This window comes from Capra hircus, chromosome 18 (genome assembly GCF_001704415.2).
Source record: "Capra hircus breed San Clemente chromosome 18, ASM170441v1, whole genome shotgun sequence".
Lineage (NCBI taxonomy): Eukaryota > Metazoa > Chordata > Mammalia > Artiodactyla > Bovidae > Capra > Capra hircus.
In genome coordinates, this window is record NC_030825.1 from 53,008,568 (window position 1) to 53,034,039 (window position 25,472).

The 25,472-nt window shown below is 53.8% G+C and overlaps 1 protein-coding gene across 2 annotated transcripts; it reads right to left on the reverse strand.

Moving 5' to 3' along the window:
* SMG9 (SMG9, nonsense mediated mRNA decay factor) lies at positions 1,150-21,504 on the reverse strand. Of its 2 annotated transcripts, none has more exons than XM_005692616.3 (14): positions 21,176-21,504; positions 17,994-18,149; positions 15,574-15,648; positions 15,215-15,479; positions 15,021-15,118; positions 13,165-13,277; positions 9,920-10,031; positions 7,699-7,794; positions 7,198-7,283; positions 4,360-4,466; positions 3,558-3,665; positions 3,229-3,357; positions 2,806-2,950; positions 1,150-1,651 (listed from the first exon to the last, which is right to left on the reverse strand). In XM_005692616.3, the coding sequence occupies exons 2-14, from the start codon at positions 18,141-18,143 to the stop codon at positions 1,573-1,575; spliced, it is 1,563 nt and encodes a 520-aa protein (XP_005692673.1). In that variant the 5' UTR covers positions 18,144-18,149; positions 21,176-21,504; the 3' UTR covers positions 1,150-1,572. The 2 variants fall into 2 exon arrangements, with proteins under 2 accessions (XP_005692673.1, XP_017918028.1); XM_018062539.1 differs by having other exon boundaries at positions 1,556-2,397.

Consider the following 25,472-nt stretch of genomic DNA (forward strand, 5'->3'; position numbering starts at 1 on the left):
TGAGTAGGGGAGGGCAGGTACTCTAATGAACTGAATGGTGTATTTGAGGGTTAGGTTCTGGCTTTGAAGGGAGGAGCCATTTTTCAAAGAGTAGTTGAGGCATATAGGGGAAGCCATCATGTCTAATGGTTAATAACGTATGAGTATTTGACGAGGGTAAAATGGCCCCCCACTCCAGTACTCGTGCCTGGAAAATCCCATGGACAGAGGAGACTGGAAGGCTGCAGTCCATGGGGTCGCTGAGGGTCGGACACGACTGAGCGACTTCACTTTCACGCATTGGAGAAGGAAATGGCAACACTCCAGTGTTCTTGCCTGGAGAATCCCAGGGACAGGGGGGCCTACTGGGCTGCCATCTCTGGGGTTGCACAAAGTCGGACACGACTGAAGTGACTTAGCAGCAGCAGCAGCAGCAGCGCCTGTTTTGACTAAGGGGAAGGGCAGTTGGCCCTCTATATTGGAGGATTCCATGTGTGCGGATTCAACTACCCTTGAGAATAGTAAAAAAACAAAAAAAAACAAAAAAACCCCCAGAAAGTTCAAAAAGCAAAACTTGACTTTAAGTGCTGGCAACTATTTACACTGTATTCACATTTATTAGCACTGACAGTGGATTCGGTGCTTTAAGCAGTCTAGAAAATGACTTACGTAGATGGGAGGATGTGCATAGGTTATAAGAACATGCTATGCTATCTAACCTAAGGGACTTGAGCCGCCACGATTTGGGGATCTGTAGGGGTCCTGGGACCAATCCCTCGTGGACACTGAGTGACTCTGTATGGTATTTAACTAGGGGCCTGTCCTCTTTTTGACGTACTGAATTAGGCACTGCGCTTAGCTAGGCCATATCACCAAAGGCTGCCACCATCTTCAAGGGAACAGATGAAACGTGAGCCTGCACGCTCTTCTCCGTGACACACAGACGGGAGGCTTGACGGTGCCTCACAAACAGAAAGCCCCTCTCTAGAGGCTTCCTCCTCAGCAGACCTGTTTTTATCTGCTGACAACTCTGACCTACAGTGGACGTGTCCTCACAGGAAGTTCAATGGGAGGCCACGGCTCCTCTGCCCCCAAGGGCTGGGAACAGCAATCTCGGGGCTTCTCAGGACGGCACGTTGGGGAGGAGGAAGAGAAGCACCAGAACAGACTTGTGTGCGTTTATTCCAACCACCAGATGCTCCGATGAAGAGCTCCCCAGATGCCTCACATTCCAGGCAGGAGCCTGGAGCCAGGGCAGAGGGACCTGCTGCTCTGGTCCCTGCAGAGGGAGGCCGGCATGGAGCAGGGCTTCCTGGTGACCACGCAGGCTCCTCCCACCGCCTGGCCCTGGGGGCTGAGGATGGACTGCCCCGCCCAGCTGTAGGGCTGAATCTCAGTCGCCCCCTGAACAACGCTCCCTGGAGGGTAGGGGCCTGGCCCTGGACCCCTCATGTCTCCAGACGAGGAAGTCAGGTCCCTCGTCCATCAGGCCGGCTGCCCTTCTCCACCCTTTGCGGGGAGAACGTGGGAGCCCATCACCACCCACCGGGGGCCCGGAAGGGGGTTTTCTGTGTGACAACCCTCCCCTCGGCCTCAGGCCAGCAGGCGGCTGTACTCTGCCAGGGCGGAGGACTTCTTCACCCCGTCCCAGATCCGGGCGGCATAGTGGAACCTGTGAGGGGAGGCCAAGAGTCAGCGCTGCCCTGGCTGCAGGCCCTGCACGACCGACCCCATCGCCTGGGATGCGGAGACTGCGAGGCGGCCCGAGCCCCTCACCTCCCCGGGGCAGCGGGGCTGGAGTCCGCAGGCCCCCAGCTGCAAGCCCACTCTGCTCCCCGCTCCCCTCAGTGCGGCCTTCGTGGGCGCGGGTCTGTCTCTTCAGCCCCCGAGTCGTGTAACGATCAGAAACGTCCTGTGTTGTCATTCAGCCTCTAAGCTGCGTCTGACTCTCATGACCCACGGACTAGGCTGGCAGGCTCGTCTGCCCACGGGATTTCCCAGGCCAGAAGACTGGAGCGGGCTGCCGTTTCCTCCTCCAGGGGCTCTCCCAGCCCAGGGACTCAGCCTGAGGCTCCTGCACTGGCACCAGGGAAGCCCCTCAGGAACGTCCAGCACCAGCGTAAGCCTACCAGCTCCCCAGTTCTCTCCTCCGCGCTGGGTCCTGGTTCAGCCCAACAAGAGGAGCAGACCTCCGATCCCCCAGGCCCTGCAGCCGCCAAGCGGCATCCTGCTGCGCCCGCACTCCCTTGCCCCTTCTGCCCACAGCCGACTGGACAGACCCAGGGGAGCCGAGCTGAAGCTACTTCGCAGGTTCTTGTTTCTCTTGGAAACGAGGCAGTCCTGGATCTGCGGCAGCCCTGCTGTGGGCTCTGGACATAGAAAGTCACGTAGAGTCAGGGCTGGGGAGGCGGTGCTGGGCTGTGAGGGCAGAGGTGGGAAAGTGGAGGGGACGACGGGACCCACGAGCCAGCGGGAGCTGCAGAACAGTGCCCGTGGCTCCCGACAGCTTTCTGCACTCAGGGTCTTAGCATAAATCCTTTAACCTGGCCAGGCGCACTGCTCCTACTCCTTGCAGTCAAGTGACACCCAGTTACAGGTGTGTGACCTCACTACACAACACTCCTTTGTTTGAGCCTAACCTTCCCCACTAGTAAAACGGATAACGAGACCTACACACTACCGGCTCTTGAGGATTCAAAATCACAGGGAACAGCAGCAAGATGGCAGCTATCAATGTTCCAGGACAGGTGCTGAGGTGGAGAGATCCCCGAGACCCTCGACATGGGGCCCTCACACTGACCCCCTCCCTCTGCCGAGCACTCTTACCAGTTCTTCTCGGTGAGGATCGTGTGTGACAGCTGCGGCCGGGCCATGGACATCACCTGGCTCCGAAGCTTGCTCACCAAGGACTGGAAGCTGGGGTGGCCTCGGTACCCAGGGAGCAGGGAGAAGAGGGGGCTGGAACCAGGTCCTGGAAAGTTAGAGGTTAGGAGGGGAGGTGGCAGCCTGCCAGGAGAGGGCCGGCCTCCCCATCAACAGCGTCCTGGCCTCCCAGGAGCACCTCTGAGTTCAGCCTCCGTGCAGGTCCTCCCATCTTCCACAATTTGGAAACATGCTCCCAAGAAAGGGTCTGAGCAACTCAGGGACAGGCCTGCATTTCTGCTCAGACCAGGAAGAGTCTCTCTCACACTCAAACCAGGGCAGCCCGTGTCTCCCCAGGGCCCAGATCCCCTCGAGGGGGACCCCTACCTGCGCGAGGTGGGGTTTCACTCTCTGTCTCACTGTCCATGAAGGGCATCAGAAACAGGTTGACCTCAGAGTCCAGGAAGTCAGGCGGGAGCCCAGGGAAGACATTGCACTGCAACATGGATAGAGTACCTGGTGGAGAGAACCCGTGAGAGGCTGCAGGCACCGCGGTGCAAGGCCAGGGGGTGGGGAGGGAGGTCTGTGCTGGGTGGTCAAGTTGGGGTCCGGAGACCGCGTCTGACCCCCCTCCCAAGTCTGGGGGAGGGGCCATGGGACTGGGTCAGGAGCCAGGCGGCCACGGGCCGGCTCGGGGGCAGCCAGGGGCCCCTCACCCTTGTACCGCAGGTGGGAGTGGGCCATGAGCTGGTCGATCACCAGGTGCATCTGCCGTAGCTTGCGAGGACAGAAGTCCTCCCGGCGAGCTTTATTCTGCAGGAAGACTGGGGGGAGAGGGGGGAGGAGGCGGAGCCTGAGAGGCAGCTGGCACTCCGCCACGCGGACTCCCCTCTTCACTCCAAAGACCCACCCTGACCCGGAGTTCTGATCACGGGTAAGTGCTGGTTGATGCTGGGGACCTGGAAAAATGAGTTAGATTTGGCTTCTGCACTCAGGAAGTCCCCAGTCTGATGGAAAAGATGAAGAGTAGATGGGCACGTGCAGGACTGAGCTAGAAAGACCAGGAGTCAGGCCAAGAGGAAGAATGGGGAAAAGCCTGTCTGAGGCGTCAAATATGAGCCAGATGTTGCAGGAGAGCAGGGCAGAGACAGAGCAGGGCAGGGACAGAGCAGGGCAGGGACATGCGTGCAGGGGCCCCAGGCAGGGCGGCCAGGGTGCACGGCGCCACTCGGGCCAACCTGACACCTACTCCCTGAGCTCCAGGCCAGGGATCCAGGTAAGGGAAGACCAGGGTCCTGCCCCCAGAGGTTCCCATTCTGATCAATGAGCCGAAGTCAGACCCGGGGGCCGAGCCCCTGATGCCTGAGAGGGCCTTCAGAGGGAGCGGCAGACAGTCCTGGCCCTCCCCTCACGGCTCTAGCAGGCGCTCCTCCCGGCGCCCCCTTCCCCAGAGCACTCCTGGTTTCCGCCTCCACGCTCCCCCTGCCCACCCCTCCGGCCCCGGGGGAAGCCGCTCACCCAGGTGAGGGTAGTACTCAGCGCCTTCGTCGGATCCTGACGAGCTGCTGGACTCGTGGCTGGGAGATGGGGTGGAGGGTTTCACCATCTCTGCTGTCTGGAGGAACCTGAGGATTCGGGGTGAGAGGTTGGCGCTCCAGCACCAGCCCCTCTGTATCCCACTGTCTAGGGAAGGAGGGGGTTCCCTTTGCTGATTTGATTGAAGCGAGAGCCACGCTGGGAAAAAACACCACACAGACACCACGTTCCTCACACAATTTCAGGGAATCCAGAGACAACCCTTAGACACCAATTCATGGACCCAGATCAACATGTTATGTATTTTTTAATGAATTCATGCCATCCAGAAGGACTTTATTTTTTGAGAGTTTTGGATTCACAGCAAAATTGAGTGGAAAGTACAGAGACTTCCCATAGACTGCCTGCCCCCGCCGCGCCCCCAGCTTAGCAACATTCTGATGACCCTCCCCTGTCACCCAAAGCCCCTGGTTTACACGTGGGTTCACTCCTGCTGTTTGTGTGTTCTATGGGTTTTGACCAAAAAAAAAAAAATCATTTGAGTACACCGTAGAGCGTCACACTGAGCAGCTGCCCAGCCCTAAGCTGTCTCTGCTCCCTCTCCCCTCCCAATCCTGGCAGCCACTGGTATTTTCACTGGTCTCCATGGTTTGCCTTTTCCAGAATGTCACAGAGCTGGAATCGTACAGTATGAAGCCTTTTCAAACTGGCTTCTTTCACTTAATTATATGCATCTGAAGCTTCTGTATGTCTTTCATGGCATGACAGCACATCTCTTTTCAACACTGAATAATGTGGTTAGACAGCATCACTGACTCAATGGACACGAATCTGAGCAAACTCCAGGAGACAGTGGAGGGCAGAGGAGCTTGGTGCGGCGCAGTCCATGGGGTCGCAGAGAGTCAGACACAACCGAGCGACTGAACAACAACAACGTGTGGCTGTGCTGCAACTTAGGATCCATTTATTTACCAAATGACATCCTGGCTGCCCCTAGTTTTGGCAGTTATGGATAAAGCTGTGCAGGTTTTTGCATCAGTATAAGTTCTCAGTTTACGCAATTTTAAAGTAAATTTTTCCAAACATATGTCAATAAAGGTAAATAAAATAAACCCATTACCTGAGATAAGAGATAATGGGGTCTGATTAACTCTGGCTATTCTCCTCATACAGACACACGCACAAATATGTTGCCCACAGTTTCCAGTGATTCACCCACTCTGGGAAGCCCACCTTGAAGACACTGACTTAAAACTGAGGCTCTGCGTGGGCCAGGTCAGCCCACAGCACATCCCCTACCCCACCAAGAATGTGAACTCCCCAGGGCAGCCTGTGTTATCTGTTCGATCACACCTGTATCCCCAGGGCAAAGGACAGCGACTGGCCTAAACAACGTCCAATACACCTGCCCCCTGAATGAACCAACAGACAATGGTGGGAGGAGGGGGATGTTTCAGAATGAAGCCACTTAGATCTGGTCATGTCAGCCGGCTCTCGCAGCAAGTTTTTTTTTTACTGTTGGCCAGACCCTCAGCCTGTCTCCATCCCCAGAGTTCCTAGCACACACATGAAGCTCCTACTTGTCAACATCTTACTATGTACCAGGTACTGCGCTGAACGCTTTACATTCTTTAACTCACTTCATCGCAGGACACCGTTTGCTTACGAGAAACTGTGGAAAAAGCAGCCACTGCCTAACAAGGACGCGGATTCAAACCCAGGGCTGCCTGACTCTGGGGACATCTGCTGCCTTCAGCTTGGCTCCCTCTCCCTGTGAACGCCCGTTCCTTCCATCTGTCTGTCTGGGCCTCGAGCCCAGGGCTGCTGGCCAACCCACAGCTACCTCCTGGGACCTACGGATGGGAGCCAGTCCTATCTGGGGGCATTTCTGAACCTCCAGCTGCTTTAGGCAGCACTCCTGCCAGATCCTGGCTCCTTCCCCTCCCAGCCCAGCAGGGTACTTCAGGGACAGCACCCGTGCTTGGAGGAGATGGACCATGAGGCTCGAAGAACCAGACATGCCAGCTCCTCAGCACGCTGTTCATTCAACAAACTAGGGTTAAACATCCACCTTGTGCCAGGCAATGTGCGAGGCACTGGGAATCACATTCTAAGGAGGGAGAAGGACCATAAAGAAGGCTTTGTCATCGGTGCAAATAAGTACACAGCAGGGTCACAGGAGACTCAGTAGGTTAGGGGAGGCCTCGGGTCGACCTCAAGGACATGAGGGTGGTCCTGGTACCCGGGAGAGTTTTTCTGGCTGAGGGATGAGGCGTGCAGAGGTTCAAAGCAGCAGGAGGAACAGCTATGGGGCCTCTATACCCTTGATGGAAGGAGTGAGGGGCGTGGTGGGGGAGGTCAGTGTGGTGACCAGGACCACATTAACTGGACCTTGTAAACCACGCAGGGGAAGGGCTCCGGGTTTTACCAGGAGTGACAGGCACGGTCTATGTGCGTGCGCTGAGAGAGAACGCGCAGGGGAAGGGCTCCGGGTTTTACCAGGAGTGACAGGCACGGTCTATGTGCGTGCGCTGAGAGAGAACGCGCAGGGGAAGGGCTCCGGGTTTTACCAGGAGTGACAGGCACGGTCTATGTGCGTGCGCTGAGAGAGAACGCGCAGGGGAAGGGCTCCGGGTTTTACCAGGAGTGACAGGCACGGTCTATGTGCGTGCGCTGAGAGAGAATGCAGCGGCAGTGACCCCCTCTGGCTTACATTTTCAAAGGGTCCCTTGGCTGCCATATGGGAGTGGTGAGAGCTGGGCAGATCGCTGAGTCGGGGGTCCATCCTTCACCTGGCTCACCCCTGCCCCGGTTCCTCACCTGTACAGACTGAGGTCCGTGAACCAGTCCTGGACGACTATCACCACGTGGCAGACCGTGAAGAGGAAGGCAGCAATCTGGAGTGACTGAGGTGGGGCAGGAAGGGACAACAGAGTTGAAGGTCCTTGGGGTCCAGAATGGGATCCCTGATCTCAGGACTCAGCTGAGGGGGCCTCAGGACTCAGCTGAGGGGGCCGCAGGACAAGGGCCTCTGAGCCTATAAGCACCTACTGTGTGCCCAGATTGCACTGGTACTTCCCTTCCAAGCTGTCCCTAGATCGGGCCAGATGGCAATGATCAGCCCCTGGTCCTACAGGCGGATGCGGAGGCTTAAGGCGGGGGGGGGGTTACTTTCCCAAGGGGCAGAGCCAGACCCAACTCTCGGTGCCATCTTCTCCCACCAGCTCTGAGGGTACCCAGGGCTCTTTGCAAGTAGAACTGGCAAACCCATACCCATGAGCTCTCTGCCCCGGGTCCCTAGGCCTGGCTCGGTCCCCTCACCTGCATCTCAACGTAGGTGTGGGGCAGGTTGTACTCTGGAGGCAGCTTGCGGTCGTTGTTGATGAGATGGTCCAAGATGGAAGGGCTCAGGATGGGCTGGGGGAGGGAGAGAGAGGATTGTCAGGGTGGGCGTAGGGACCCTAGGGGACACAGTCACCCAAGTTCCACTTGGTGATGGCAAGTACACCGCCTCTCAGGACAAAGTAAGTTTGGAAACACAGGCAGCTTCCTTCTAATTAGTACAGAGCTAATCAGCCAGAGGAGGTGAAAGGAAAAAGTCTCAAAGCACTTTCACCTTCCCCAGCGCTCTGCAAATCCCCGCTGCTCTCCAGTGTCGCCTGCCCTAGGAGAACGCTTCCAGGGCCAATAAATCTAACACCTACATGAATGAGTCATGTCCCTGCAACACCCTTGTTTTGTTGTTTCAAATGCCTTCAAAATTTCACTAAGATAATTACTTAGGTCAAATAACCATGATTAAGGTAAAGATTGGTGAGGATTTTAACAGCAGCATCAGTGGGTGTGCAAGAAGCAGCGGTGAACTCATCAGCTCTTCTTAAAGGAACATTCCATTTAGAAAAACAAGAGCCTAAATTAGTGGCGGGGCTATCTATTTCTTTTTGCACTTGGTGGAATCCTTTAAGAAAGAGGTTCCCCAAGGGCTCACTTTCTAAAACAGGATCCAAACAGCACAGTGTCTGGGTCGTAACTTCTGCTCTGCTCCGCGGAGGCCCTGGCCCCGCCCACAGCCATCTCACTGAGTCTCTAAGGGCCGGTGGTCCTAGCGCACAGGGCGCACCCCACATCTGTGCAAGGTCTCCCGCTCTCCCGTCACCCACGTGTGCGGCGGCCAGAACTCTGTTGCACTAGCATTCCCTGAGCGCCAGCCGTGGCCAGGCCTCCCCCTGCAGCTGCAGGCAGTGGGGAAGTGAGCGCAGTACTCAAGAACCAGACCGCGGTCAGCCACGAGCGGTGCTGGGACGGCCACACGGGCACCAGCGGGCGCTCAGAGGCGGCGGCTCCTGGGAGGAGGCATTTCCCCCAAGCAGTCTTCAGGGAGAAGGCAGAGGCCAGGGAACAGGGCAGGGGGAGAGAGTGCGTTCTCATGGTGCCGGTCCTGACGGCCAACAGTACTGAGAACCCGCTTCCTGCCAGGCCCTGACAGGACTTCACTTGTGCTCACTCACTGACACCTCACAGAAGCCCCACGAGGGAGGTAATACTGTCTATCCTGCTTCACAAAACTAAGGAATGGAAATGTTAAGTAACTTGGTCGAGGTCGTGCAGCTCGGGAAGGAGCCTGTGGTGAGGCTGAGGGAGGCTAGCCACACGGGCTCTGGATGCCAGGCTGAGGAACAGGGAACCTGGAGGAGCTAAGAAAAGCTGCCGGGCATCACAGGACAGGCCAGCTCCCATGACACTAAAGTGCCTGAAGTTTTCCCAAGTGCCTGCTCCTGTGCCAAGCACGCTGCCTGGACTGATCCACTGACTCCCTGAAACCCTCCCATGAAGCTGAAAACAACCATCAACCCCATTCACAGATGAACAAACTGATGTGTCTGGGGGCGGTTAAAACTTAAAAGTCACCCAGCTGGTAAGAACTGAAGGTCAGATCTGGCTTCAGACTGACTCCAGGGCCCCCACTTTTAACCATCAGGTTACAGCACGGGTCTCCAACCCCCGGGGGAAGCAGGCCACAGAGCCGGAGGTGAGCGGTAGGCAACTGAATGAAGCTTCACCTGTGTTTACAGCCGCTCCCCGTGTGCGCATTACCGCCTAAACTCCACCTTCTATCAAATCAGCAGCGGCATTAAACTCTCACAGGAGCGCGAATCCTATTGTGAACCTCACATGTGAGGGTCTAGGTCATGACCTCCTTATGAGAAATCATCCCCAAACCATTCCACGAACTGCCCAGCCTGTGGAAAAATTGTCTTCCGCGAAACTGATCCCCAGTGCCAAAAAGGTTGGGGACCACTGTGTTACAAAATTCTTGAGGCACCTCTGCACACGACAGACAGGAGGGGAGGGGGATAAAATCTGACAAGAGGAGACTAAGGGCCAAGAAGAGACACAACTTGCCCAAAGCCATGAGCATGTCCACGGCTTGGCTGGAGCCACGGGGAACACAAGCAGAGGTGTGGCTTAGACACTTCCAGGGAAGGAGCTTAACACGGCATGCGGCGGGGCGGGGTGGGGCGGGGTGGGTAGGGGCCAGCACCTGTGTGTCCAGGAAAACAATCCGCTCTTGGGTAATAAAGAAGTCGATGCCACTGGTCTGGTTGCCTCCTCGCTCCTTCATTTCGGCACTCTGGGCCCGGAAAACATAAGCCCTGCAGAGGAGCAGGTGGGGTCATCAGAGGTCAGGTTCTTGGCCTCTGCCGCCTCCAGAGTGAGGCCGTGAGCCTGTGGGACTTGACTCCCCACCCTCCTGCAAAGCTTTCCATCTGTGGCCCTGCTGTCTGGGGGCTGCGTTTTATATCATGTGACTTCATCCCAACCCATAAGTGGACCTGCGAATTCTCAACAAAATTACTAGACTGAGGTATTTCAGAGCAGGGACTCCCCGAGGCTGCCCAGATTCAAACCCTAGCTCTGCCTCTTCCCGGCTGTGTGGCTTTGAGCAAGCTCCTTAATCTTTCTTCTGTTTCCTCATCTGTAAAGTGGGGACAGGAGTCTCAACCTCTCAGGGCGATTGTGAGGTTAACATACGTAAAGCCTTTAGAAGAGTGGCTGACACACGGCGATATAAACGTGCTAGCTATTCACTGCCAAGTGTACCCGCCATACACCAGGCACAGGACAGACAGACCTGAAACCCTCCACCCCAGTGAGGATGTGGGTGTCCCGGTGCCTAGCTCCTGCCCTGACTGGAATGCTTTCCCTGCTCCCCTGCTCCAAGGCTGCTGCTTCTCAAATGTCTCCCGGACCACCTGATTTAAAACAGTAACCTGGCTCCAACGCCGCCTCCCTATAACCCTTGCCCGTTCAGTTACCATCTAACGTGCTTGTTTATCATCTCCTCCATTAAAATGCAAGCTCCATAAGGACAGGGATTTCTGCCAGTTTTTGTTTATTGCTGTAGCCCCAACGTGGAGAACAGGGCCTGGCCCATGGCAACAGCCTCGTAAATACTGACTGAAGTGAAGCAGGGAGGCCGGTTAGGAGATTCCTGGCCTCCTCCAGGGAAGGTGGCGTGACCTGGGCCAGGAGGTGGTGTGAGGAGGAGAGGAGCAGATGAATTCTCAAGGCTCTGACTCTGTTAGACCCCATGGACTGTAGCCCGCCAGCCTCCTCTGTCCATGGGATTCTCCAGGCAAGAATACTTGAGTGGGGTGCCATTTCCTTCTCCAGGGGATCTTCCCAACTGAGGGATCAAACCCGGGTCTCCTGCATTGCAGGCAGATTCTTTACTGTCTGAGCCACCTGGGAAGCCTATTCTCAAGATAATTAGGAGTAAAACTTATGAGATTTGGACTTCTTTGGTGGTCCAGGGGTGAGACTCTGCACTTCCAATGCAGGGGGCACAATCACTGGTTGGGGAATGAAGATTCCACATGTGTGGTGTGACCAGAAAAAAGTCCCAAACAAAAAAATGCAAGTATCTCCAAAAGATACACACACCCCAATATTCACTGCCGTGCTGTTTACAACAGCGTAAGACCTTGAAAAGATACGCATACCCCAAGATTCACTGCAGCTCTGTTTACAAAAGCATAAGACACAGAAACCACCTAAATGCCCGTCAGCAGAGGAACGGATAAAGATGCTGCACATATATGCAATGGAGTGTTACTCAGCCGTTCAGAAGAAGGAAATCATGCCATCTGCAGCAACATGCATGGACCTATAGAGTGCCACTCTGACCAAAGTCGGTCAGACAGACAAGCAGAAACACTGTGCGACATTCTTTAAATGCAGCATCTAAAAAGAAATGAACGTACAAAACAGAAAGAGACTCACAGACTTAGAACATGAGCTAATGGTCGCCGGGGGGAAGGGACAGTTAGAGAGCTTGGGATTAGCGTGTACACACTGCTATACTTGTAACAGATAACCAACAAGGACCTCCTGTATAGCACATGGAACTCTGCTCAGGGTTACGCGGCAGCCTACACTGGATGGGAGCGGGGTTTGGGGAGAATGAACACGTGTGTATGTATGGCTGAGCCTCTTTGCTGTTCATCTAAAACTGACAACATTGTTAACTGGCCACACCCCAATACAAAATAAAAAATTTTAAAAAACCTCATGAGACCTGATGACAAAAGGTGGTAGTAACGTCTGCCACGGCACAGGCTGAGCTGCTTCAGAAAGACGTGGCAGGCTGACGGGAGTCTAGCTGAGGACTCTGCGCCAAGAGTTGGGGGTGGAAGCTGAGATGGAAAGAATGCCAGCCAAGAGAGCCACAGCTGCGCCAGATCGGAGCTGACGTCGTGAGCAAGAGCAGGACGGAGCCAGCCAGGAGGCAGAGCGCCCGCAGCTCTGGGTCTGGGGGTGTATGTTCTCGCCACAGGGAAACTTAACCCGTTCTGGGGTTCCCTCGGGCCCCTCCGAGATCTGCTGGGAACTATGGAGCCTCTCCCTAGAAGAAAAGCCTGGCTGTAGATGTATGTAAAACCCCACATACACCACTGGGGGGGTTCATGGACCCCTGAGGCCCATCCATGGAGTCCACAGCAAAATCACTGGTTTCATAAAAAAACAGACCCCTATTGTTTCAAAGAAATCCCCAATGGCTACTACTTCTGCTCACCCCCCATCTTGACTCTTCCTGAATTAAGACTGTCTATGTCCCCTACTCTAGTCCTTATAATCCCTGCCTGTCTCTCTTCCTTGCCCTCAGATTGGAGCCCTAGTTCTTAAAATCCCCCCTCCCCCACATCCTCTCCCATCACAATCATACCCCATCCTCCCTAACAAGGCAGGCGAGAGGCTAGTCTAGAAGCCACAGCCTTCTTCCAGGTCTCTCCCCTCACTCTGGTTTTCTGGGCCAAAACAGCCACATCCTGGGAGCATTTGCTCTGTGCCAGATTCATGCTCAAGTCTGCCTCCCCAATCTTGTCTCACTCTCCCAAAACTCACTTGACAGATGAGGAAGTGAGGTACCAAGAGGTGAAGGGGCTTGCCCGAGGTCAACCAGCTGGTACAGGGCTCAGACCAAGGTGGACCTAAATCCAGACTTACTGAATGGGCCATCCCAGTTCCTGGCTGGCCCTGCACCATTTCCTGGAGTAAGGCAGGAAGGGAGAGAGGGAGGAACGGGACTGGTTTCCTTGGAGCTGCACCAGAGGAGAGTGTGGTCCAGCCCATCCTCCTCCTCCTCTGACGGAGACACTGAGGTTAAGGGAGGGGAAGTGACTGTCCCAAGTCCTTTGGTGATGCCACTTGCAACACCCCGGCTGATAAAGGTGGGTGTCCACCGCCCCCACAGCCTTCCACACCCCTACCCAATGGCCCCCTCACCTCTGGTCCTCCTCCGGAGTGTTGGCTGACAACAACGACATGACCATGGACTTGCCCGTCCCCTGGAGGCCCAGGACACCAACCACCAGGACATCAGTCTGATCCAACAGGTACTGTGGGGAGACGCCGGAATGCTACCCTCAAAAATGTGCCCGTTGCTAATGTGGGAGATTGGGGCCCTACAGACATCCGTGGCTGCCCCCTGCCTTGTCAGATATATGGCCCCAAATCCCCTCACCTGGGCACAGAAACTGTGTGCGTGTGGTGGTGGTGGAGGCACACACGGAATGTTCCTGGTATAAAGAACAGCATTTGTGAGAGGTCCAAAGTAGATGGGAGCCTGTCTGGTCGAGAAGCTAACAGGGAGTCAGTATGGCTGGAACACAGTGGACAAGGGGCACCTGACTTTGGCGATGGAAAGGGAGAGGCTCAGGAACAGGACAGGTGGAAGACAGAACCGGGTAGCTGCGGGCCACTGCAGTGACTCTGGGAGGCCTGGGCTTCAGCAAAGTTGGGAAAACTGGGAAAGTGTGAGAAAGGGAGCAGCAAGCAGGAAGGGGAGCCGGGCGGGTCCTGGCTCTTGTCTGTGGGATTTAAGAGTCCTGTGGAGTCTGGAGACCTTCGCCTCTGGGCTGCCAGTGACGCTAACTTTCACCACCAGGGGGTGTGAGAGACACACTCCTCAAGGAAAACAGTCATGCCCTCTATATGGCTATTGCACCTCAGAATCACCTGGAGAGCTCTTAAAAAAAAAGAAAAGAATCTAATCCTGGGCCTAACCCTGAACCCATCAAAGTAGAATATCAAGGGCTAGCGCTATTCACTATGGTAGATGCTGACCACATGTGATGACTGAAGTTTAATTAAAATTAAACAAAACTACAAATTTAGTTCCTCAGTTATATGAGCCGTATTCGGGGATTTGTGGGTAAGCGCTCAATAGCAGGGCCTGGACAGTGATCTTTTTTTTTCCCCCATGCCCCAGCTGATATCAACATGAGAGTGGACCCAGCAAGGCAGCAGGGGCCAGGAATGCTGGCCTGGCAGATGGCCTGGCATGTTGTCCTACTCAGGCCAAGCTGGGAGGGAGAGGGGGTCACCTGGAAGAATTCGAGCAGAGAAGTGATGTGTCAGGCATTGGGGGGAACACATCAGAAGAGGGGAAACGAAGACTGGGACACTGGAAGTAGGTCTGACAGCCAGGAGTGTGAGGTGTGAACCAGAGTGGGGACTCCTGGGATGGAGTGGGGAATCTCGGAGGGTTGACACTCGAGCCAGTTTGCACTGGTCCAGCATGGGGTTTAGCCAATCAGGAGGACTGGCGCAGGCCCTGGAGGCTGCCTTGCTGTGGGAGTGGGGAGGGGATCCCAGGGACTCTGCAGTGCTAGGGGAGCCCTCTTGGCCAACCAGTATCAAAGTATTTCAGTAACTGAACCAACAGCACAGCTGAGCCATTGAGATTCCGCCCAACTAGGTGAAAACTCCCTCATCCCTTCCCTCTCACCCCTGCGTGGACGCGCTCAGTCGTGTCTGACTGTGACTCAATGGACTGGAGCCCGTCAGACTCCTCTTTCCCTGGAATTTCCCAGGCAAGAATACTGGAGTGGGTTGCCATTTCCTGCTCCAGGGCATCTTCCCGACCCAGGGATGGAACCCGCGTCTTCTGTGTCTCCTGCACTGCCTAGCAGGTTCTTTGCCAGCTGAGCCACCGGAGAATCCCTCTCACTGCTGTCACTGCCCAAAAGCCGTCTAGGCTGGTGTTGCCTGCCGAGAGGGTGAGTGGAGGGCACCGGGGAGTGGAGGGGAGGGTGGAACCCACAGAAGCTCGAGCAGGGCGCCGCCCAGCACCCCAGTACCTCAATGGCGCTGTCGCACCAATTCATCTGGTCGTCCACCAGCTTGATGCTGTGCTTCATGCGCTCTGGGGGCAGCAGTTTGGCCTGGCCCACGACAGCTGCAGGCGAGAGCAAGCAGGAGACCGAGGACGTGGTGAGGCTCTGTGCGAGGGGGTGTCGGCTCCCAACCAGATCCCACCCGGCCCCCGACTCACGGTCCATGGCTGCTGGAGCGGCAGTGCCCATGCCCCGGTTCTGGATCTGGTACACGGGCTGCGTGGGTCTCTGGCCCTCCTTCTCCCCCTTGGGTGGCACAGGGGCTGCCGGGGGTGGTGGGACAGTGCCCTCGGGGGTTGAGGCGCTCGTTGTGGCCGCCGGCCCTTTCCCCTCCTCCCGGGGCTTCATGAGCACAATGGGCTTCTCCAGAGGGGCCGGGGCAGGTGGGGCAGCAGGGGCTGCTGGAGGCGGGGGCTGCTTTGACTGCAGAAGTGAGAAGGTGCTGGTCAGCAGGAGAGATCCTTGCCCTAGCTGCTCCCAGCCTCCCCTTCCACAGAAAAGAGTCTGCCTTGCTTACCCGCTCTGCTGGAGGCTTTGAGAGGATGATGGGGGTTTTCTGCATGACCGCCGTGCTAGTCTCTTCGCTGCCATCCTGTGGTGAGGGAGGGCAGTTACTCAGCAATGATGCCCTGCACACTCGGTAAGTGCCAAGTGCCACTCTAAATGCCTTCAGACATGAACCCCTCCTAACCTACCAAGATAGCGCTGTCAGACAGGTACCTTGAGCCCCACGTTTGGAATGAAGTAACTGAGATCCAGAGAGGTTAACCGGCTTGCCCAAGGTCACACAGCCATTAAGTGGTGGAGCCAGACCCCAGTTCTGGATCTGGCTCCAGAACCACGCTGCCAGCTGTTCTGCTGGACAAGCCTGGGTGGGAGGAGCTGGGGCTCGGGAGAGGGAACCGGGTTCAAGTTGGTCCTGGGTTTTGTTTGTGTAGACTTGGACCAGGAACCAGCCTCACTCAGGCCTATGTACTCATTTGGTGAATTGGGACAGGAACTCCTTCCTCACAGGACTGTTAAGAGGCTGAAAGTAGACAGGACTCCCCAGCTGTTCACATGGCATCAGGCACGCAGCAGGAGCAAGCTACCTAGAGCTGCTATCTGACAGCCCTGCGGTCCCCTTCTCCTCCTCAGACCTGCGAGCTGAATCCCACGCCTTGCCCTCTTCAGGCCTCTTCTGACTTACCCCAAATCTGTCTAAGAAAGGGGAGAGATCTGGGTTAAAGACCTGTTCCTTCTTGGGTGCCCTGAGTAACCTTGGGAGGGTCCTGACCCCTCACTGGGTCTGTTTCTTCACCCACATATTGAGGACACATTTAAATCCTGCTCACTCACTGGCCTACGACAGACAAACCAAAGGATATCAAAGTGCTTTGGAAAGAAAAGGTGAGGGGGACGTCCCTGGGGGAAAAGTGGTTAAGAATCTGCCTTCCAATGCAGGGAACGCAGGTTTGATCCCTGGTTGGCAACTAAGCCCAAATGCTGCAACTATGGAGCCCTTGGGCTCTTGAGACTGCATGCCACAAGGAAAGATCCCGTATATTGCAACTAACGGCCAAGTAATTAAATAAATGAACAAATAAATGAATATTAAAATTAAAAAAAGAGGTGAGGGTGGAGAGACGATGATGGACTGGAGATACAGTCAGGAGGCACCTTGCGCAGCAACAGGTGCAGGGAGGGTGGGGGTGTGGAGTGTCCAGGACGAGGCCTGATGGGCTGTCAGTGATCCTGAGAGGAAGAGAAGAGGCAGGAAGACACTGGGGTCAGCGGGAGATGGGGAGGCTGTGGGGACTCCACTGGCCAGTTAGCAGGCTGCCGGGGCTCAGCAGCGAAGGCAGAGTCACAGACCAGAGATCTGAGAGTTGCCTGTTCAGGGACTGAAGCTGAAAGTGCAGGAAGATGGTAACGCTCCCCAGAAGGATGTGTGGGACGGGAGACTGTTGTTACCACTTACCCTGAGACCCAAGGGAAGGAGCAAGAGCCAAGCTCACTGTGAAGAAATTTCCTTCATGTCTACCATTTTATGGCTCAGAAATTGTCCCAACTGTTACCTTCTTCCACCTCCCCACAAACAGCCCTCAGAGGTGGGCAGGGCGCTGGACGAAGAACCTGGGAGTGTGGTTCTGGCAGTGAGAGGAGCAGGGTGGGACGGGGACCCGGCCCAAGTTCCCAAGTCCTGAATCCCAGGACAGGACAGTCTCTAGACTGGGCGTGAGGGTGCTATGCCTTAGGCTCCCTTGGATTTGGGTTCGAGTCCTGGCTCCAAAGGCTATTGACCTGTGACTGTGGGGGTGTCCCTTCCCCTCTAAGACTCAACTCCTTATTAGTGAAAATCAGGTCAAATGTAGGCTCCACTTCACAGGGCAGCTGCAGGAGTTCAAGAAGAACCAAAGGAAAGAAAGCACTTTGCAGAGCGCCAGCACACTGCTCAGCAAACAGAAATGGCCACTACGATCACACAACTCTGGAAGACAGGAGCTCTGGCACCTCTCAGCTCCAGCTCCAAAGCCAATCCCACTCAGCGAGATCCAAAGTGCTTCCCAAGGCCGAGCAGGTCCCACATGGCCTGGCCCCAGTGTCCCCTGACCTCATCTCCTACTGCTCTCCCTTTTTCACCCACTGCAGCCACTGATGCCCCCAGGCTCCTCTTTGAACCCACCAGATAAGGGTCTTCACATTGGCTGTTTCCCTGTTTTGAAGGCTCTTCACTCAGACTCTGTCGGGGCTTGTCCTCTCACCTCAGGTCTCTGCTCGTGAGTTAGCTCTTCAAAGAAGCCTCCTCTGACCACTTCATCTAAGACAGTCCCTTTATCGTTCTCTGAGGACTGTCCGTCTTGTCCACAGATACATCCCTGGCACAAGGCAAGCGCTTAATAAAGCTTTGCGGAATGAGTGGACGCGTGAATGCCGCCCTTGGACCCAGACACTCACCCGTCTCTCTCTTTCCCAGGGTGCGATGTAGTCCCTCTCCCGACCTCCGGGCCCGGAGAGATTCTGGGGGCCGCCAGGGCCTGGCTCCTTCCAGCGCCGCCGCCTCTCTATCCCATAGAGCCCTGGCTGACTGTGCCCAGACTCAGACATGGTCACCTGCGGGGAGAATGAGGTTGACTCCAGGGTGAAGAGAGTCCCTCCTCACTCCATCTGGCTTACCCTGGAATGTAAGAAAGCACTTCCTTTCAAGAGAGCTCTGTGGCTGCAGCAGTGATTGCCAGTGGGCTCCCAACATCCACTCTCCACTTCTTTCAAAGAAATAAAACCCACAGTTCTGAGTTGGATACATGGTTATCCAGGATACACTTCTCAGGCTGGTCTACAGTTAGGTGTGGCCATGTGACTAAATTCTTTCTGGTCAACAGTATGACAGCAGAAGTGTGTTTGGGCAGCGCTGGGAAACTTTTCTTCACAGATGCTGGCACATGCCGTTTGTCCCCTTCTCCTCCTGGCTGAAAGGAATGTGGGTCTGGAGGCTGGCGTTTAAGCAGCTATTTTGGCCTTTGAGGCAACTGAATGGAAAGAAGGCATGACAGAACAAAACACGAGGTTCAGAGATTCCCTATTAACCTTACATTGAATATTAACCTTAAATTGGCTATCTCTGCATGCAGAGACAAATAATATCCCCTTCTCTTGCAGCCAAAACTATTCCCAACTACTAATCACTTTGCTCAGCATAAATAATAACACATAGCAGGAGGGTCACATAAAGATGGGATATTGTTGTTTAGTCGCTCAGTCGTGTCAGACTCTTCCGTGACTCCACGGACGGTAGCCCACCAGGCTCCTCTGTCCTTGGGATTTCCCAGGCAAGAATACTGGAGTGGATTGCCATTTCCTTCTCCAGGGGATCTTCCTGACCTGGGGATTGAACCTTCATCTCCTGCATTGCAGGCGGATTCTTTATCACTGAAGCACCAGGGAAGCCCCCAAAACGGGACACATTCTTTCCCAAAGTGTAGCAAATCCTGTCCAGACATATTTGTAACATGATTTCCAGTTTGACAACTACTCTTCTGATATGCCAATAGCATGTGTTTGGGGGGTGGGGGGGCTCCAATATTCAAGGACCCATTTTCATCTGGTGTCCCTCTGCTTTCAGTGTGTTTACCTTCCATTTCTGATGGTCTGCCATCCCTCAAACTCCAAGCTCTCACCAGGGTTTAATCTAAGACATTATAAAATATATGGTTACCTCAATGACCCATTCTCTACCCCTGGTGGCTCAGATGGTAAAGGGTCTGCCTGCAATGCAGGAGACCTGGGTTCGATCCCTGGGTTGGGAAGATCCCCTGGAGAAGGAGATGGCAACCCACTCCAGTTCTCTTGCCTGGAAAATCCCACGGATGGGGGAGCCTGGTAGGCTACAGTCCATGGGGTTGCAAAGAGTCAGACAGGACTGAGTGGCTTCACTTTTTCTTTCTTTTATAGGTCCCTAGGGAGTTTATCCAGCTGTTTACACCTCATTCCAGGGAAATCTCTGAGTATATCTCTTGGCAGGACTATGAGGCCAACTGCTATAGCTCACAGGGAGACAGCTGGTCTGCCTTCTGTTTTGGGGAATAGTTTTATTGAAATACGGCCACATCCATCAATTTATAAACAGTCTACGGCTGGCTTCTTGATACAATGGCAGAGCAGTCAAGACAGACTGCCGAGTCTAAAATAACTACCCTCTGGACCTTTACAGAAAAAGTATGCTGACCTTTGCTTAGCTCTTAGGTGCCTTCAAACCATTCTATGAATCGCGCCACCTCCTACCCCATTACACAGTGACATTAAGAGATCCCTGTGTGAGACACTTTCGCTAGAACAGAAATAACTGTTTACTGGATGCAGGAGTAATTTTGCTAGCTAGTAATTTTGTCTAGCTCCTCTCCCACTGCTTTACATGACCTCTTCCCCAGCCACAAACTAGGTGGAAGACTCCTTCTGAGACAAAGGAGGGCAAGGCCAGTTTAAAGATGCTTACGGAAACTGATTCAGCACTTAAATGACTGTTTACAGTCCTGGAGAGTCCCCTCAGAAATTGGGACTCCTCCCTCTTTGCAATTAAGGGTCTGTTTACACTTTATCCTGGAGACCTTCCCAGCACTGAAGCTTCTGTTTTCTTGTCTCAATGGGGACTCTGCCTGAGCAGTAAGGTGTCCCATAAGGACCCTCTTCCTATGCATGTTATTCTGGTAACTCAGGCAGTATTTGAGTCAATTCTACAGCCCTGAAGGGAAGTTCCCCAGAGTTTAAGAGTTCACTTACAAGCATTTTGGGGACTCACAACATTGTCTCTAGGCTCCTCTGGGGATTCTACCCTCCCTCCAAAAGAATAAAGCCAGCCTATTTGTGTTTATTTACAGGACTCTTAAGGCGATCCCCCAGAAATTAAGAGCCTAATTAAATTAACGCTCTTTGAGGAACCTCCTCAGTACTCAGGCATATCTTAACACGCCTCTTTTGGGGGATCTCCCAGAATCAAAGACTGTATCTGCAAGCTGTCTGGGGAGTCTCCCAATTCCTAACCCCGTACTTATGGTATAATGAAGCAACCCCACCCCAGTACTTGAGTCTAGTCACACTTTTTCTAAAAGACTCTCTAACAATTACATATATATGTACAGTCCTTTATACGGGGTCTCCCCTGGAACTTGAGTCTAGAATGTTTTACTCAGGACACGTCCTCATAATTATGAATCTGTTTAGAAGCCTCCCACGGGAGAACCCCAGAACTTAAATTTCTATTTACACAGTATCTGTTGTCATTTGGAAGACAAAAGTCAAGGAGCCGTTTGTAGGCCCTCTACGAGTGTCCCCAGGACTTAAATTTCTCTTTGCACGTTATTAAAGGGATTTCGCAGTACTTTGCCGCCAGTTTACAGGCCCTCACTATTAATGGTCCTCCAGAACTGAAACTGCTATATACATATCATCTGTCTCCTCTCCACCGAACTCCCGCCAACCCAGCCAGCATTTAATGGGTCGCTTTAGCTGGGTACTCAGTGACACACAGCCGCCGGGAGCCGGGGCAACCAGTTAGCGGTCGAGGAAGGGGCGGGCCCCGAAACACGCCCCGCGCCCCGCCCCGGTAGGGGCGCCGGCCTCGAGCGGACACGCGGGCCTCTTACCTAAGGCGGCTGCTGATTGGCTCCTGGGGCGCAGCGGGCTCTCCGAGATGGGGTAGGGTAGGGGTGAGCAGGGTCCACCAGAAGCCACCGGCCTGTAAATGGGGTCTGGGGGCCCAGGAGCGTCGCAGGAGAGAAGTAAGAGAACCGGTACCGGTCAACCCAGGACAGGTCGGGGCATCCCGGAAGCAGCACCGAAGGAAGGCCAGCCGGAGGGAGGCACAGCTGGATGAAATATCGCGAGGCCAAACTGAAATCAGGTCTCGCGGGCTGCCGGCCCCACGCATGCGCCGCTGGCTGGGCGCGCAAGACTCGAGCGTGAGCGCCAGACTGAGCATGCGTCGATGGAGGTGGTTGGCCTCAACGGGCTCGCCGATTCTGCTTTAGTGCGCGTGCGCGTCGCAGGGAGCATGCGTAGGCTTGCAGAGAAGGGTGGGGTGGGCGTGGCGCCGAGGACTTTAGGTTTGAGTTCTTTCTTAGCAGAGTCGGCGAGACGCTGTAGGGTGAGACAGCAAGGGAGAATTTAAGTGTCCTGGGCTGACTGAGTGTTGAGAACACAGGGATGAATCAGACCTGGCGCATACACTGGAAGGGATCCCGGCCTGTGGAAAGAGACAGTTGGGGAATCAAATCACTTAGGAAAGGGCGCGGGTCTTGAAGGGCGGGCAAGGACACTCCAGGCGAGGGACCCTGGGAAGAAAGGTCCAGCCAGACGGGCTTGGACTCCTGGAGTTCCACGGGTGAGAGATGAGGCAGCAGAAATGGGCAGGTCAGATCCTGAGGGAAACGAGACGCGGACTGGTGGGAAGACGACCACGTATTAAACCCTTCGCGAGCCGCGGTGGAGGAGGAACAGTGCTAAAGGTCAAAATTCAAACGCCTGCGTGTGGAGCCCACTGCGCGCCAAAAAGGAATGCCAGGCAGAGCGCTGTCTGCAGAGGGTGTGTGCGCAGTCAGTCCAAAGGGCTCCGCGGCTTAGCTGGAGCTGATGGTTACCCATGGGAACGATAGATGCTTCAAGAGAAGAGAGAAGTGTCTATGTATTCATAGCTACGTAGATGAGAGGAGAATTTACCCTTTTTCATGTAAAAATTCTATTTGGACAGGGAATACATGTACTTTTTGACAAAATTCGAGCAGCCCATGGGGTACACGAGAAAAGTCCTTCTCCACGCTGGTGCCCATATTCCATTCCTAGCGCACCGCTTCCTAGTGTCCTGGAGCTGCTGTTACACCAAAGCATTGGAGCTGAGAACTTGAGCCTGGCCAAGTTCTTTAACCCTTTCTGCCTTTTCGTGTGTTTCTACAGTGGAGGACTTCCCTGGCAGTCCAGTGGTGAAGACTCCATGCTTCCAGTGCAGGGGGGCACGGGATGGATCCCTGCTTGGGAAACAAAGGTCCTGCATCCAGCTTTGCAAGGCCAAAGAAAGAAAAAGGGAGTGATGGATCACCACTTCCCTGGTGGTCCAGTGGCTAATTCACTGCACTCCCAATGCAAGGGGCTTGGGAACTAGATCCCACATGCCTCAACTAAGAGTTCATGTGCCCCAACTAAAGTTTCCAAATGCCCCAATAAAGAGCAAAGGTCCAGAGTGCCACGACTAAGACCCAGTACAACCAAATAACTAAAAGGTACGATGGAGGTGGACTTTCCTGGTGGCGCAGTGAATAAGAATCCACCTACCAATGCAGGAGACACAGGTTTGATCCTTGGGTTGGGAAGATCCCATGGAGTAGGAAATGGCAACACACTCTAGTAAGCTCACCTGGGGAAAATCCTATGGACAGAAGAGCCTGGCAGGCTACAGTGCATGAGATCCCAAAGAGTGGGACACAACTGAGGGGCTGAGCGCCCATGCAGAGTGGCACTATGTTATTCTTTGGTGGTTTACAGTGACAGTGATAGTGACTGAGTCTGAACTGCTCCCCTCCCCTCCAGGCCTCATCCCTGCTGCCCTTTTCTCAGCACAGGTGGCAGGTGGAATTATTTCTCCAGGTTGTTACAGTCTGGGTGAAAACCATCACACAGACTGAGTTGAGAGTCCTGTTGTTTATGGATTCTCCAGAAGACTGTGGGTGTTTGGCAGATACACATGACAGGACACCTTTGTGTTATGTCTGTCAGTGTCCCTTTTTAGCATCTTCATCTGTTAGGTTGCATCTGTTTTTATTACCTGAATTTCTCAACCCCAGAGGAGCCTCCATGCCAGTTTCACCTCTGGGAAACCCTTAGAGGTGGAAATTTGAGTTAAGGGAAAAGGAGAGGTTTGGCATTGGACTGTGGGCCCACTGTAACCACCTCCCCTCCTTGTTTAACACATGCAGAATATGAGTCTGAGAAGAAGGGCCTTACTGAAGCCCCCATAGCCAGGAGGCATCAAGGCCTGGATTCAAACTCTAGCTTGTTTCATTCTAGGGTGAGCTCACAATTTTTTCACAGGCAATGGGCAGCCTGCCTAGCTAACGGTGAGTCACAATCAAGCACCCAGAGAGCTGCCTTTGGTATTAGTAGGATGGTATGCACTTATGTGGATGTGCAGGATTTAGCCATTTCCCTATTGAGAAACACTCAGGTTCTTTCTGACCTTTTGCTGTTACAAACATTCATCACAATGAATACTGCTGTACATCAGATTGCATGTAGGTGATAGTATTATCAACAGAGTACCTCATTTGAAGTAGAATTGCTGGGTCAAAGAGTACATGCACTGGGAATTTTAAGAGCCCTTTGCCAAATGATCTGTTCATTTCTCAAGGCACTTCTCCTTTGGTTTCGTTCATTTGTTTATATCTATTGAATGAATTCTAGAACTCTAGTCATCTGCTAGACATGGTGTAGGGTGGAGATCCTGTAGTGCAGGGGTCCCCAACCTCTAGGATCTAATGCCTGATGATCTGAGCTGGAGCTCATGTAATAATGGAAATCAAGTGTGCAATAAATGTAAGACGCTTGAATCATTCCCAAACCACCCCATGCCATCTGTGGAAAAATTGTCTTCCACGAAACTGGTCTCTGGTGCCGAAAAGGTTGGGGACCACTGCTTTAGTGATAGGACAGATCATCTGCCCTCCTAGAACAGATCTTCTGGTGGGGTGGACGATGTCAGGTAAAAGATGCTTGGAAGGAAAAATCAGGATAAGGGAATTGAGAATGACAGAGCTCACAGAGAGTGACAGGTGGTCAGGGAAGGCTCCTCTGAGAAGGTGATATTTGAGCAGAGGCCTGAAAGATGGTAAGGGGATGAACCATAGGCAGATGCTGAAAAACAGATTAAAGATCCCAAAGTGAGAACGGACCTGGGTGTTCAAGGATTATCAAGTTGAAGAACTATCAGCCAGAGTGGCTGAAGCATAGTGAAATAGGGGTAGGCTTATTTAGGGATACAGCTATAGAGAGGGTCAAGTTACAGGAGGCCTTGTAGGCCATGGTAAAGGCTTTTGAATTTACTTCTAAGTGAAACAGGAAGCCTTTGGAAGGCTGTAAGCAAGGCCCAGCATGTTGTGATGTACGTTTTCTGAAGACTTTTACATTTCTGAACTATGAGACTGTTAGGTACATGCAAAAAAGTTAAAGCAGTGCTGCTTGCCATGAGGCGACTGGGCTGCAGCTGGGCAGCAGTGGAAGCAGGAGATGAGGAAGCCACTGTCCCTTCCCTGGGCGAGAGAGGATGATGACTCAGGAGGAGGGTTGGGTGAGAGGAAGCATGAATCAGGGATGACTTAAAAGTCGTCCTGGAGGTTTGGGCCTGACCCGCTGGGTGAAGAGTGATGCTTTTTGAAGATGGGAATGAGCAGACGATGGGACCAAGCTTTGAGGTGCACGTTGGTCCAAGTAAGTGGTCACAGTAGAGAGAAGCCAGCATTTGTAGATACAGAATTTTTTACTGACTTTTCATTGTGGAGTTTTAAAAACACACACAAGTTTTTCCGCTATGAAGAACTCCTCTCAACCCACCGCCCAGTATGGCCAGTCAGCCCATTTTACTTATCTTCTTTCTTCTGTTTTCTTCTTTCTGATTTTATAAGTACACTTTCTCTTGGAGTTTCTGTTTTATTTTTTAAGCTTTTAAGCAGACTCTCAGATGTCCTGTCATTTTATCAGTAACTATACAAGTATGCTAAATTCGGGCCCTGGTTTAGGAATCAGAGAAAGAACCACTGTCCTAGAGAAGGAGCAGGAACATCAGGAGAGGTGATAACCTAGGGCCAAGGGAAAGAAGAGTTCCTAAAAGCTGGTGGTCAGCTGGAGAGCAGAGATAACAGAGCAGTAGCTGGAGGTAGATGTGAGTCCACCATGAAG

Coding starts and splice junctions, on each gene's coding strand:
- SMG9 (XM_005692616.3), bottom strand. CDS start 18,143: ATGTCTGAGTCTGGGCACAGTCAGCCAGGGCTCTATGGGATAGAGAGG. Junction 3,666..4,359: donor TGAGTACTACCCTCACCTGG/GTGAGCGGCTTC, acceptor CTCTCCCCCCAG/TCTTCCTGCAGAATAAAGCT. Junction 1,652..2,805: donor ATCCTCACCGAGAAGAACTG/GTAAGAGTGCTC, acceptor CTCCCCTCACAG/GTTCCACTATGCCGCCCGGA.